Here is a 13,025-nt window from a genome sequence, read left to right on the forward strand (position 1 = left end):
CAAGTTTTATCAGTGAGCAGACCAATATACCTGTTCTGGAGTATACTCAGGGCTTTCATTCACTTTCCCTCCAGTCCGAGGGATACAATAATCTGCTATCTGGAGAATAAAATGATTCCAAAGGCTCCTTCTAAAGAGAGCAACTTAATGTTCAAAATGCAATTACAAGAAATGGTGACTTTTACACCCCAAAGCTGACTATCTGAAAATAAAATAAGTGTGTTAAAGATACAATGTAAACAATCTTTTTAGGCTAGCTGTGTATATTAATAATGAGTAAATAATATTATGCTCACACGCTATAGCACTTTGATCACTGAGGACACTATACACTTAATAATCTGTCTGCTTCCTAAATATCAATAAGAAAAGTTGTTACTAGCCTGAAATTAGAGGAAAACAAAGCCAGAAATTTTAGCCATCTCATATTAAATATTGTTATATGTAATATCAATATATTTCAGACTATTCAAAAGAGTAGCTACTAGCATTGTATTTTGAGGAAATTAACGATTAAAATTAAAATAAAATAAAATAAAAAAAGCCTTGCGGCCAGAAGAGGAACGAATAGCTCAGCGCTCATCTGGATCAGATGCATCAGAATCCCAACTGGTTTAACTGGAAACGCGATGCTAATTTCGCAGTTAAAACAGATGTGGGTGCCTCCAGGGCTTCGGGAGGCGCTCCGCTTGTCCCGCCGAGGGACGGCGCTGCCTTGTGGCGAAGCGGCGGCGCCTCTCCCGCCGCGCTGTTGTGGCCGCCGCCGGCCGCCGTCGTGGCGCCGCTGCGCGCGCGGGGCAGCGGGGGCGGGGCGCGATGGCGGAGACCGGGAGAGGAGCGGGTGAGTGGCGGGGCCGGAGCCCGACGGGGCCCTTTCCCCCTTCCCTCTCCTCCTTCTCCCTCTCCCTTTCCTTTCCTAGGCGCCCGCCCCTCGCCCCTGGGTTGCCCCTTGCCCAGCCTTTCTCTGGGAGCTTGGGGTGGGCCCGTCTGGGTGGCTGTGTTTGTATGTATATATATACGCACACACATATACACACATATACATGTACACATACGTATATATAATAGTTGGTCTCGCTGTGTATTAACGCTACTGCTTTCTTCTGCCCCGGGATTTCATCCCCGGGCTTTACCGGAGACACCTGTGGGTAAATAGAGGGAAAAGAGCGGTCGCCTTCCACATGCATGAAACTGTTCTCTGTGGAAAGCCCTCCCGTGGTATGTGCAAGGAGGTTGAGCAGGGGTGACTGAAATAAGCTGGTGCAAGGGGAGTTCCGTTTGTGTCAAGGCGTTAAAACCGTTTTTATTATGGTTTGGGTTTTTTTTTTTTTTAATTTTTTTTTTTTTTTAATTTACTAGCATTCATATTGTTAAAGAGAAATGAAAAGTTCTGTAGGTGCAGCTTGGTACTATGAGAAGAATACACTAACTTCTAGTTTTGTTTTTGCCTCTGATTTCAGTCAATCTGTCAGAATAGCTGCCGGAATCTGTAGTTATTTATTTGCTTTTTCCATGTGTATTTAACTAGTGCAGACGTCGAGTTATCTGTTTTAAAATAACTTCACAGTGTTTGTAATTGAAAAAAACCCAAAGTTGTGGGTGGCTTTACCTAAAATTTACTATTAATCTCTTTCCTTTCTTTCATTCAAAATTTTAAACTCCTGATTGAAGATGGAAATCTGGAGGAGGTCTGAGATAATGTAAATATGTCTGACTTTGACAAAAATGGCTGTATAAAAGAAGGACAAAAAGAACAGTGCCTCTGCTCAGGGGATAGGGAAAGCATGGCTCCTTGTTCCACCTTGTCAGCCAGTCAGTGTGTGTACCCAGTCAGATGTGGGCACACTGAGCAAGAAACATATTTCTGCAAAGGGAGGACGAATGCTTCTTGGACAATGATGTGAACTCATGGTTTTCTGTCTTCTAGTTTTGCTCCTTCATGCCATGTCTTTTTTCCTTTTTTTTTTTTGTTTCCCCCCCCCCCAGGATTCCTATCCAAGAGGATTTAGACCTCGCTTAAAAAGGTAGGAATTTTAATTTAGCTGTATTCTTTCTTTCATGGGCCACTGGAGTAAGCTAAGCTTATTTGCTTTGCTAGCTGCTCCATTATATTGGATATTTTTCTGGAAGAGAGAGAAAAGAACAACAAATCAAAACTTTTTTTTCCCTCCCATGTACTCAGTTGATAACATTACCTATTTGTACATCCTGTCACTGGTAGGAAGTAGTGTAAGAGATGTCACCTTCCCCTCATACCCTTTATTGCTGGACTTTTCACGGCAGTTTATTTTTGTTCATCCTTTGCTGCATTATTTTATAGATCCTGGGATTTTTATCAAGATGAATGCTTAAATAGCTGTGGCACATGCATCCTCTTTGTGACATCATTCTACTCCTTTTTAAGTTAAACACAGATGTTTTGGTTCAGGTTACATGAAGTTTTATTTTGAAGTATATTTTGAAAGATTGACTGAAGGACACATGCTGGGAAAATGCACAGGTGTTTAACTTCTTATGTTCTGCAATAATTCATTTGCAACATCTGGAAGTATCTTTATGCCAGTGGTGAATCTTCTGTTCCTGAAATCTGGTTTTAAAGAAATTAAAGCCTTGGTTGTTTTGTTCTTCTCTGTGAGACAGGAAAGTGTTGTATTTTCCCTGCAAACTCTGTGAAATGCCCTTGCATGATTTCCTTTGTAAAATGTTGAGATACATAAAACCCCAGGTTTCCAATGGTACATCAGACTATATTCTAATTAAGAGTTAGTTACACACAGCACAGTGTGAGATGTGTATTTAATGCAATAACTTTTTATAGGCTCTTTTAGCAAATAACTTTTTTTTTTCAGTTCCTGAAAACTAATCTGGATCTTGACATCTGCTGGGAGGATATATATGCATATTTATTTACTTCCTTGTGGAAAATATAGTTAGATTCTAGTGATCTTTTAGTATATTATACTAACCATATTATAAACTGTTTATTTTATATTAGTTAGGTTTAACGTCTCATACCTGAAGATAGAAATATTTTGCTGTCCTAATGAATGAGGTAGTTCAGATGAAAGGCCCGTGGGATCAGGAATTCTAGAAACAGTTTGGTTTGTTTTCAAAAAGACTGTGAAGACATATTGTCTTGAAGAAATACCATGCACCTGTTTTCAGCATAGAAATAAAAGAGCCACAACAGCCTCTGAAGCAGGAGCTTAAATTCTATATCTTTCATTCTTCTGTGATGTGAGTGGAAGCACATCCGTCACATAACATGAAGTCATTATTTTATTATGATGCAGACATGATTAAAAGTACTTGTGTCTTGGATATGTTGTGTCAGAGGAGCTGAAGGGTTTTTGAACTAGAAGATGACAAGGTACAGATTATTTTAAAAAGGCTCTAAAAGTTTATATGGCTTGTGGCTTTGTCTTTGCCTGTACTTGATGCCCCTAAAAGTCTGTATGGCATTTGTGACTCTCCCTGCCTGTGTTTGAGGTATCAGGGGAAGAGGGCATCTCTATGGAGTACCTCTCCATAGATATCGGTTTTTATGTGCTCAGTCCCTCATGTGTATGATATATTGCATGTATATGAGAAATATATCTGACTTTTATTTGTGAGAACATATACAGTAGATCCTGGGCCTTGGATTTGTATTCAAATGCTTGCTAATGCCTGCCTTCTCTAACACTTCTTGAAGATGCCTGCTGCCTGTGATTCAGTGCTTGAGGATATTGAAGACATTGTGTCAGCAGAAGATGTGAAACCACACGACCGACAGTTTGTGAGAAGGAATGTTTTTCCAAAAGTGCGAAAACGCAATTCACAAAAAAAGGTTCAGACAGAAGATGATCCCCCAAGTGACAGGTAACGTCTTACATCGACCCTATCTTGTTATGTTTCTTGCAGCTTGTATACACTGTCAGCTTCTAAAAATAAGGTGGAAGTTCTCATTATCTCATAAATCCGAACACAGGATAAAAATGAGTAAAATAGTCTTCATAAAATGTAGGGAGAATAAGTAATAAGTCCTAAGCAAATTTATTTTCCTGGGTAAATTTTCTGTAGAAATCAGTAATCACTGAGATGTTGACGAATGGAATAATCAGACTGGAAAAATGGTCTCTGTTACACTTTTATATGTAAAAAAATTTCTGAAAAACTGTCTGCTTCATCTTGATTACCTAAATAGAATCTGAGCTCTTCAAATAGCGGTCCTGGAGTAGCCTTTTGGCATCTCTAATGAGAAATAAGAACAAAATCCTGGGAGCTGCAATAGGGTTGAGGTTAGAAGGTCGTCTTGTCCAAACCCCCTGCCCGAGCAGGGCCACCAAGAGCCGGTTGGTCAGGACTGCTTTTTGGACTAGATAGTTTCTGAATATCTCCAGGGATGGAGATTCTGCAACCTCCCTGCTTAACTTGTGCCAGTTGCTGGTCATTTTTAAAGTGAGAAAGGCGTTTCCAGATGTTCAGAGGGAACTGCCTGTGTTTCAGTTTGTGCCTGTTGCCTCTGGTCCTGTCATTGTGCACCACGGAAAAGAATCTGGCTCTGTCTTCTTTGCACTCTTCCTTTGGGTATTTATATACTTTGATGAGATCTCTCTGGGCCTTCTCCAGGCAGAATAGTCCCAGCACTCTCAGCCTTGCCTCATGTGAGACATGTTCCAGTTCCTTAATGATGTTTATGGCCCTTTGTTGGACTGTCTCCCGTACATCCATATTTCTCTTGTGGATGTATCTCGTCAGTGCCCAGCATGCCCAGTTTGCTGAAGTATTCCTGACCCAGTCCTCTTTAACAAAGGTTACATATTCCTTGCTTTTCTTTCATCCTGGTTTCTGGAACCTGGGATTTCCAGAGGCTGTACTTTTTGTGTATACATCCTGCAAGTGAAACTTCTTTTGAACTTGCTTTTTTATTTCAGTGGAAATAGTATGCAATAACCATGTATCTTTGCATTTTTCCTACTTGTGATTCCCATAAGAATGGAATCAGCTTTCTGCTGCAGTGGAATTGATTAGAGTATAGGTCAGCTCATTTATTGATTCTAATTTCTACTGCATTTCTGAGATCTGGATTTTTTTTCCTCTTTCTTCCTCCATTAGTTTTAAGTTGGTGGATAAAATTTCCCTGTATGATAAAGATGAAAATAAAATAGGTACAGGAATTTAATTTCCTGTGGGGAAATTAAATTTTGTTTTTTCATTAGTGTTCAAAAGGGATTTTGTAAGCATAACAATGCATCTTTATCTGAATGCCCCTAAAAGTGCATTGGCCCCAGTCTGCCAGGAGTGTATGTACAGCTGAACTGGTGCTCTGTAGATACCTCACACTAGCACGTCATGCACCAAAGTATTCAGGTACTATGAATCTAACAAGCTGTGTTTTAGTGTTTTTGACCCAAGAAAGCACATTGAGCATGTGTTGTTTAGACAGTAGGAAGTCTAGATACACTGTGTTTACACTTAATGATCATTAATGTTCCATCAACAAATTTCTATTTCTAGCTAAGGGAAGCATCTTTTAAAAAAAGAAGCGTGGAGGGAAAGGAAAAAAAAAGATGTTCGCAGGGCGAAGCATTGTGTACCAGGATGTGTGGTGTTCTTGTACTGGCATCTTTAGCTCATTGGCAGTTATCCCAGGAATTTCAATGAGAGCTTCTTGCAGAACTTTTTGTTGATTCTTTAGGCACTGTGTGTCCTATCTCCAGGCTGCATGTCTGTCATGCTCCTTCTGTAACCCAGAAAGATTGGGATATGTGCTTTCAGATATTCGTGTGGCTGGTGGCCACTAAGTTAAGAATTTATAAAGCTGGCTTGTATGGAGGGAGGTACGACCAGTCGGTGCCATAATATAAAAGGTTGCAGTTTAACTCTTCACAGTTTGTTTGCTGGTGGTCTAATTTCAGTGCAATTACTTGAAGGTTACTTGTTACAAGATAGGATAATTTTCAGAAAGTTGGGGGTGTTGAAGTTTTGTTGTTTTTTTCTTGGTTTTTTGTTTGCTATTTGCTTATTTGTGTGTTTTTGTTGGGGGTTTTGTTTTTGCTTTAACATAACTACAGTGTACCGAATCTCTTCTTGTCCTACAGCTCTTGTACCTTCTCCATTCTAAAACTCTTTCAAACTGTTTTCCAGCTGTTTGTGGATTGACTCCACCACAAGGGAGAGAATTGGAAGAGTGAAAGTGAGAAAACTTGTGGGTTGAGATGAAGGCAGTTTAAGTGAAGGAAAGAGTAGGGAAAAACCCCAAGTGATGCAAAACCGATCACTTGCCACCTCCCACAAGCAGACTGGTGCCCAGCCTGTGTCACAACAATGGCTATTTTTGAAAGATCAAACCCACAATTTTTATTGCTGAGCATGATGTTGTCTGGAATGAATTATCCTTTTGGTCAGCTATTCTGTTCATGTTCCTCCCGACCTGTTGTCCGTCTCCAACCCACTTGCGGTGAGATGGAGCACAGTGGGAAACAAGCAAGGATAGTTCAACAACAGCTAAAACATAGGGGTGTTATCAACACTGCTTTGGTCACAAACACCAAACACAGCACTATACAAGTTGCTCTGAAGAAAGCTGACTCTATTCCAGCAAGACCTAATACCTGTTACACTAAAATCACATAATAATAGTGGTTCTCCTCAGCTGTTTTGGAGTTGTTACTGTTTGTGTTGCATATTTTATATTTGAAGAATTACAGTTCATTGAGTCTGTTCAGTGGGCTTAAAGGGGAAGCTTGTTCATCTTTTAACTTGCCTTTTTCATTCATTTTTCCTAAACAGCATTATTCCTGGTGTTCAGAAAATCTGGATTCGTACATGGGGATGTTCTCACAATAACTCGGATGGTGAATATATGGCTGGACAGCTGGCTGCATATGGATACAAAATTACAGGTAATGATATGACTTGAGTAATTCAGTTTTTCTGGGGTGAATGTTCAGAGCTGTCAAACTGCCATCAAATGTTCTTAGTCTTAATAACAGTTTTGAAAAATCCCCTTCCGATCCCTTTCTGATTTGAAGGTGCAGAGGTAAAGTGTTTTCCTGGCATTAAACAGAACGATTACAAGATGAGTGTTTTCAGAATGGTTAGATTATCTTGACAGGGCAGACATCTAATAGGTGTCATGCAGTGCCTTTTTTTTGGGCATTTTGCTTGTTAACTGAATTGAAAAGTTTTCATAAGAGTGGAAGGGAAAGATATTAATTCCTGCTTTTCTGACTGCAAGCAGTGGAACTCAAGGGGGAGAGAGAGAAAGGTGGTGTGTTGTCACTTGATGAAGTGTGTGTTTGGTGCTGGAGCAGAGATGAACTACTCCAGATGAATGATCTTTTGTTTCAGGAGAGATGATCACTAGGATGGAGGTGGGATGATGCAGGTTCCAAAGAGCTGAAAATGCTATTTTTCCTTTCCTTCCAAGTACTTAAAAACGCTCTTCATCATTTTGTTCCTCCTTCCCAGTCCTAAAAAAACCCCACAGATTTGTGGTTGTGCTGACTACATTTCATCTCCTTAATGCAAATGTGTTGACATAAAAGTTGAAAAGTTAGATTAATGTCGTATTTCAATAGCTAAGTATTTATCTGAATTTTTTGGTCTAGCTTATGACTAGTTAGAATAGAAATAAATTTTAGTCATTAATGCAAGTTCAGGTCTGTCTTGCATTTAAACTTGCATCTGGCTTGTACTGAAAGACTGCAGGGTTGTCTGTCCTGACATTTTTCTGAAAGTATTTTACTCCTAATTTCACAAAATGATTGTTTCTTTTCTTGAATATCTCATGATACCGTTAAGCAGTTGCATCTCGTTTTCCTTTATTGTGGTTGATCTCTCTGCATTTGTATAAGTAAAAATTAGATACTGAATTATTCAACTGCCTGAACCATTTTATGGAACCCAGGTGATTCTTAAATTATTGGTGCAACTCTGGAGTAGGTGTGCTCTTTCCACAGACAAATGGAGTGCTGGTCCAAAAAGTCTTATTTGTGACAGCTGTTTGTGTAAGATTACAAATGAGTTCTCACTTTGCCTTGTTATGGCTTTCTTAAATTTAACTTCTCTTTACCTGAATTTTTTTAATGCATATTGTTCCAGAAGCTAATTCTGGCTTGTCAGGATTTCGATGGTTTTCCTGTGCTTTTGCAATTTTATTGGGAGAAATGTAGGAAAGATGGAGTGCAGTGAAGAAATGAACTATGTTAAATTTCTGATACTTTATCTTTTTAGAAAATTAAGTGTTCATAACTTTCGAGTAGAAGTCTACATCTAGAATCTGAAACTGAGAACTAAAAATTGAATAAAAGCTGCAATTGCAGGGACAGGAATACATACAGAGTAATTTTGGTAGTTGTATATGAAATCAACTTCTAGTTTCGGGTCATTATTAAATCGAAGTTTTGATTTAGTTAATTTCTGTGTATGTGTATATATATATTGAATCAAACAAATCCCAATGGTAGGTGATAGGCAGAAATTACGCAGTGTGGTTTCTTCTTTTTGAAATGAGGTAACTTCTTTTTAAGCTGATATTATTTAAGGTCCTCTGGAAATTTCCTTTTTGTTCAACGGAACAAAAATATTTGCTACAAATTCTGGCTAAAGTAAGTTTTTACAAACCCATCTATTGAGCTTTCTCTTTAATAGATGGTTAATGAAGCTGGAACTGAGTGCAAGTGTAGCAACTGTGTCAGAATCTGAAGTGGAAACTAGTGCTGTGGTTCAGAGGGACCTTAATAGACTAGAAAAAGGGGTAATGGAAGCCATATGACATTTAGCGAAGGCAAATGCAAAATCCTAGGATTGGCATAACTTCAGCTAGTGTTAAGGGTGACTGTGGACAGACTGAGTAGAAAGCAACTTTGCAGAAGAAGATTTTGGGATTGAGGTAGACAAGAAATGAGCATGAGTCAGCAGTGAAGTGTTGTAGCAAAGAAGGCAAACTGCATCCTGGGCTGTGTTAGCAAGAGTGCAGCCAGCAGGTCTGGGAAAATGATCCTTCTTCTTTGTGTAGTACTTGTGAGATGGTGTTCGGAATGCTGTGTCCAGTAATCCAGCTTTGGTCCTTTTTTGGACTCCACAGGAAAAGACAGAGGTTGGTGTAATGGAGTGAGTCCAGTGGAGAGCCAAGATGGTTTTGGAGCACACAGTGTATGAGAAGAGATTGGGAAGACTGGGTTTCTTCAGCTTTAAGAAGAGAAGGCTCATGGAAGATTCTAGTTGCAGACAGCAATGTCCAGTAGGAGAGTACAGAGAAAATGGAGTCAGTTGCTTCTCAAAGGTGTGCAGTCAGACAACAGAGTCTTGCTCTTGACAAAATGGCAGTTCAGATTTTTAGCATCCGGTGCATAAGTTATTGCTCATGCTATCCATTTTTGATTTTTACTTAGAGGAAATGCCAATGTAGAAATTTTCCCAATATTTCTCAAATATCTCTTGTAAATCTCTTCTTAAGAAAGCATGGTTGTTTTTTTTTATGGTAGGTCATCTGGGAAGTTCAGATAGAATGTTAAGTAGGGATTTAATCTCTTTGTCTTATAGAGTGAATTAGTTACTCAGTAATAGTAACTATTGCTTGAAGTAATCCAAATTTCAAATATTTCTTGAAATTAAGTTTAATATTGTTTACAGTATGGAGGACAGGAAAAAAAAAGAAAATGTTTTGCAAGAACTATTTTCTAAATCAGTGCCTGTCTCTGTTGCTAGAATCTGTTGTTACAGTGTGTTTGACAACTATTACTTAAATAAAAGTGTTTGGATTAGTCTGTTTCCTACATGTTCCTAAGCTTTTGAGTCAACACTTACTGAAAAGGTGATGGAATAAAGTCCTGGTTTTAGGGAATGAGGTGTGACAATTGTTACTTGCAATTATTGCTCCATTATAAATCAAATGGTCAAGCACTGTTTCTAGTGTCTTCTGTCTAATTGTAAGATTGAAAAAAAAAAACAGAAGGAAGAAAAGCAGTGTCAGACAGTTTCCTGTTGGTAACTAAAAGTTGTAACAGTGCAACCTGCCTTATAAGTTGACTTACCTGAAAGTGAATATTGATATAATGTCCTCCTGGCTTTTCATGTGTTTTAAAAACGTTCTTTCTGTACAAGCAGCCTGTGTTGCTTTCAGGAGTGTCTGTATCCAAAGGTGAAGGCTGAGGGCTATGTACAGTTCTTCACACCAAAGACTACCTCTGTCTGGGGAGAGAGTGGAGTGTGAATCAACAACATCCAGATATTGCAAAACAGCAATGATGATTAAAAGTCGTGGACTGCATCATCTTAAAAATAGGTAAAGGGAAACCAGAAGAGCCAAACCTATTTTTGTATCTGCTCTTACAGGGTGAAGGTAGGCAGCATTTTGAACAAATCTTGCATACCATCCTGTGAGAACACAAAGCTCTTTTGTGAGTCTGAGCCACCCAGAAATGTGTGGACCAGCTGCTATCAGTGAAGGGCTGTACCACGGGTACTTGTTCATATTCTGAAAACACTACAGCTGACGGTGGCTTTACTGGTTCTAAAACTGGTTTTGGTTTCTTGGCAGCTTGACTTGCAGTGTAGTTTAGATATGCCTGCAAACCTACTGGAATGTTCCCTTTGAGATATGCCCTGGAGGAAGAAACTCTCATGGTACAGACAAGTAACGCCTCCTGTGAAAAACAGGAAGTGGGCAAACTGGGAGCTTTCAAATCTTGTGAGCCAGATTTTTGTCTGGAAAGGGAGTTTGGTACGTGTGCCACTTATAGTACTTTCTCTCTGAAAAGTGGAACTGAACATGTGTAGTCAGACATAGAAGACGTTGACTTCTGAAGCGAGTCGTTGTATTAGCATATGTTGACATTGGTGGGTTTCTGGTTCTGTGGAATTAATGGGTTTTGGTCCAGCCTTGAATGCATTTTGGTGGATCAAGCTGTTATGTGTGCTTGTTGTTTTGTAGTGATTGCTTCTGGCTTGAGGCTGTTCAGGTCCAAAGCATTTCCTCCTTGGTCATTGTAAAACATGCTGGGGGCAGAAAAGGCATTGCTAATGACTTAGTGTTCATTCTTCTGATATTTCTAACTTTTTCTTTTATGAGGAGGAAGCAAAAACTGTTATTAAACATTCAGCAAAGCTAAACCAGTCACTACACTTCTGCACTACACTTCTGTGGTTTTTTAGAAATAAATGCTAGCACAGAACTTTTTCCTCCTGTAGCATGGGATTCTAGAAGCAAGAAGGGGTGGATTTGTTGTATTGCTAATTCAGTTGTCTTGGTTTTGATTTAGCACCTGGAAACTAGGTTATATTATAGACCCTAGGCTTTACTTGTGCAGTTTTAGACTAGTCTTTGGTCAGGCTTCCTTTTTACTGTCTCAGGAGGTTTTTTTGGTGAGGTTGTTGGATGGAAAGATGCTGTATAGAGGTCACTCCATTACTGTGATTATGGTATTTGCTGGCAGGACTTGTGTATCAGTGAGATTTGCCAATTGCTATTGAAGCGTAGTGTTTATAATCCCAGTTATGTGTCTTGCAGCTCTATAATTCCCTGTGCAGAGAATTTATGTATTTCTCTAAAGCAAATATCAAATAATATTTTGAAACACTGCTAAAGAAATTATCTGGGGTTTTTTGCCCCTTCTGCTTTTTAATTTTCTAAAGACTTGTCAGTTTTGTTTACCAGTGGATATAGCTGAGGTATCCTTAAGACTGTCCATCTGCTTAAATAGCACATTTGAGTGGAAGAAAGAAAGAAGAAGACAAGGAAGAACAAATGCTTTTGATCTACTTAAGACCTCATGTTGAAAAGAAGACAGATGTAGAAGGAAACAGTCTGCTGTGGAAAAGCAGATGAGGTGCTACAATCTAACATGGACTTTGGTGTTCAACAGCATTGTCTAGTGTTGGTTGAGTTGCATAAACCATGCTTGCTTAGGCTTTGGCCATCCCCATACAGACATAGCAAAGCATGCTGCAGCATACATTTTATTCATCCAAGTGGAAAATAAAGAAAACTACTAAGACTGTACAGGTATTGATTCATGGGTTGTGAATCACTTCAGAATCCGGTGCTTTGTTGTAAGTGTTGTTATAAAAGTACTTTTCTACTGCACAATGAAATTTTAGTGATTTTAGATTTTGATTTATTTTATTGTTTTAAAGTAGAGATCTCTAAAATAGTTTCCTGTACTATTAAAATAAGCTTTCTGCAGTTTGCATACTAGTTGATGAAGTATTTTGGCTAAGATTTTTGCTGATGTCTAGTGTATGCTTTTACTTGGTCAGAATCAGCAGTTGGTCTTTAGATTTTTTACTCTCCACCCTGTTGATCACTCTCATGTGTTCCTTCTTAGGTATAATGTAAAACAGTAGTGATTACTGTGTAATTTTTGGGATGAGCCATCCTCATTGTGAGGTATTTTTAATATTCTTTTTTTAATCTAGAAAGAATCCTTATTACATGCTCAATAAGTGCCTTATCAATCAGAATTCAAGTTTATCCCTTTTGTTTGGATTTGTACTTTTCAAATGGTTGTGAGTGCAGAGCCAGTTTAGAAGAAAAGAGTCTTTACAGCCTTTTTTGGGGGACAGGATGTCTGTGGTGCGTGTTTAAATCCACAAAATACAACACCCCACTGCTTTTCTGGTGATGAGAGGTGTTTCTGTTTTCTGTGACAGCACTACAGTCATGAAACTGTCCTCTGAAGCAGCTGAGCAATGGAGGAAAGTGAACAGAGGCATAAATGCCTGCAGTGTTTTGTACCCCCAGCGAAGAATTCTCCTGTTGTCTATAACTTGTAGAGTCACAATCCTGTATGGTTTTTGCATTGCTTAATAACCTTACCTACAACATATTCCTCTTTCAGATTCAAGCTGACTCATCTGGATATAAAAGCTTTTGGGTGTTGATACTGAGAGAGGCAGTGAAGTAGCTTGTTTCTGTACCTGTTGTCTTAAGACAACAGCGATATGGATTCCTGCTCTCAGAAGATCTGTGTTGCTGCTTGTCACAAGTTTGCTTTGTGCATTGATTCTTGGTATTCAGGCTTGAAAACCCTGCTCGG

The 13,025-nt window shown here is 39.0% G+C and overlaps 1 protein-coding gene across 1 annotated transcript in view; it reads left to right on the top strand.

Annotated features, from left to right (window-relative positions):
• The first annotated feature begins 787 nt into the window (after positions 1-787).
• CDKAL1 (CDK5 regulatory subunit associated protein 1 like 1) overlaps positions 788-13,025 on the top strand; it is a 412,737-nt gene continuing 400,499 nt past the window's right edge. Inside the window, exons 1-4 of the mRNA XM_017808582.1 lie at positions 788-841; positions 1,987-2,024; positions 3,695-3,861; positions 6,775-6,887. Coding sequence (XP_017664071.1) covers positions 3,695-3,861; positions 6,775-6,887 — 280 coding nt within the window. The 5' untranslated portion in view covers positions 788-841; positions 1,987-2,024. The remainder of the gene's footprint in view (positions 842-1,986; positions 2,025-3,694; positions 3,862-6,774; positions 6,888-13,025) is intronic.

This window comes from Lepidothrix coronata, unplaced genomic scaffold (genome assembly GCF_001604755.1).
Source record: "Lepidothrix coronata isolate B3197 unplaced genomic scaffold, Lepidothrix_coronata-1.0 Scaffold23, whole genome shotgun sequence".
NCBI classification, from domain to species: domain Eukaryota; kingdom Metazoa; phylum Chordata; class Aves; order Passeriformes; family Pipridae; genus Lepidothrix; species Lepidothrix coronata.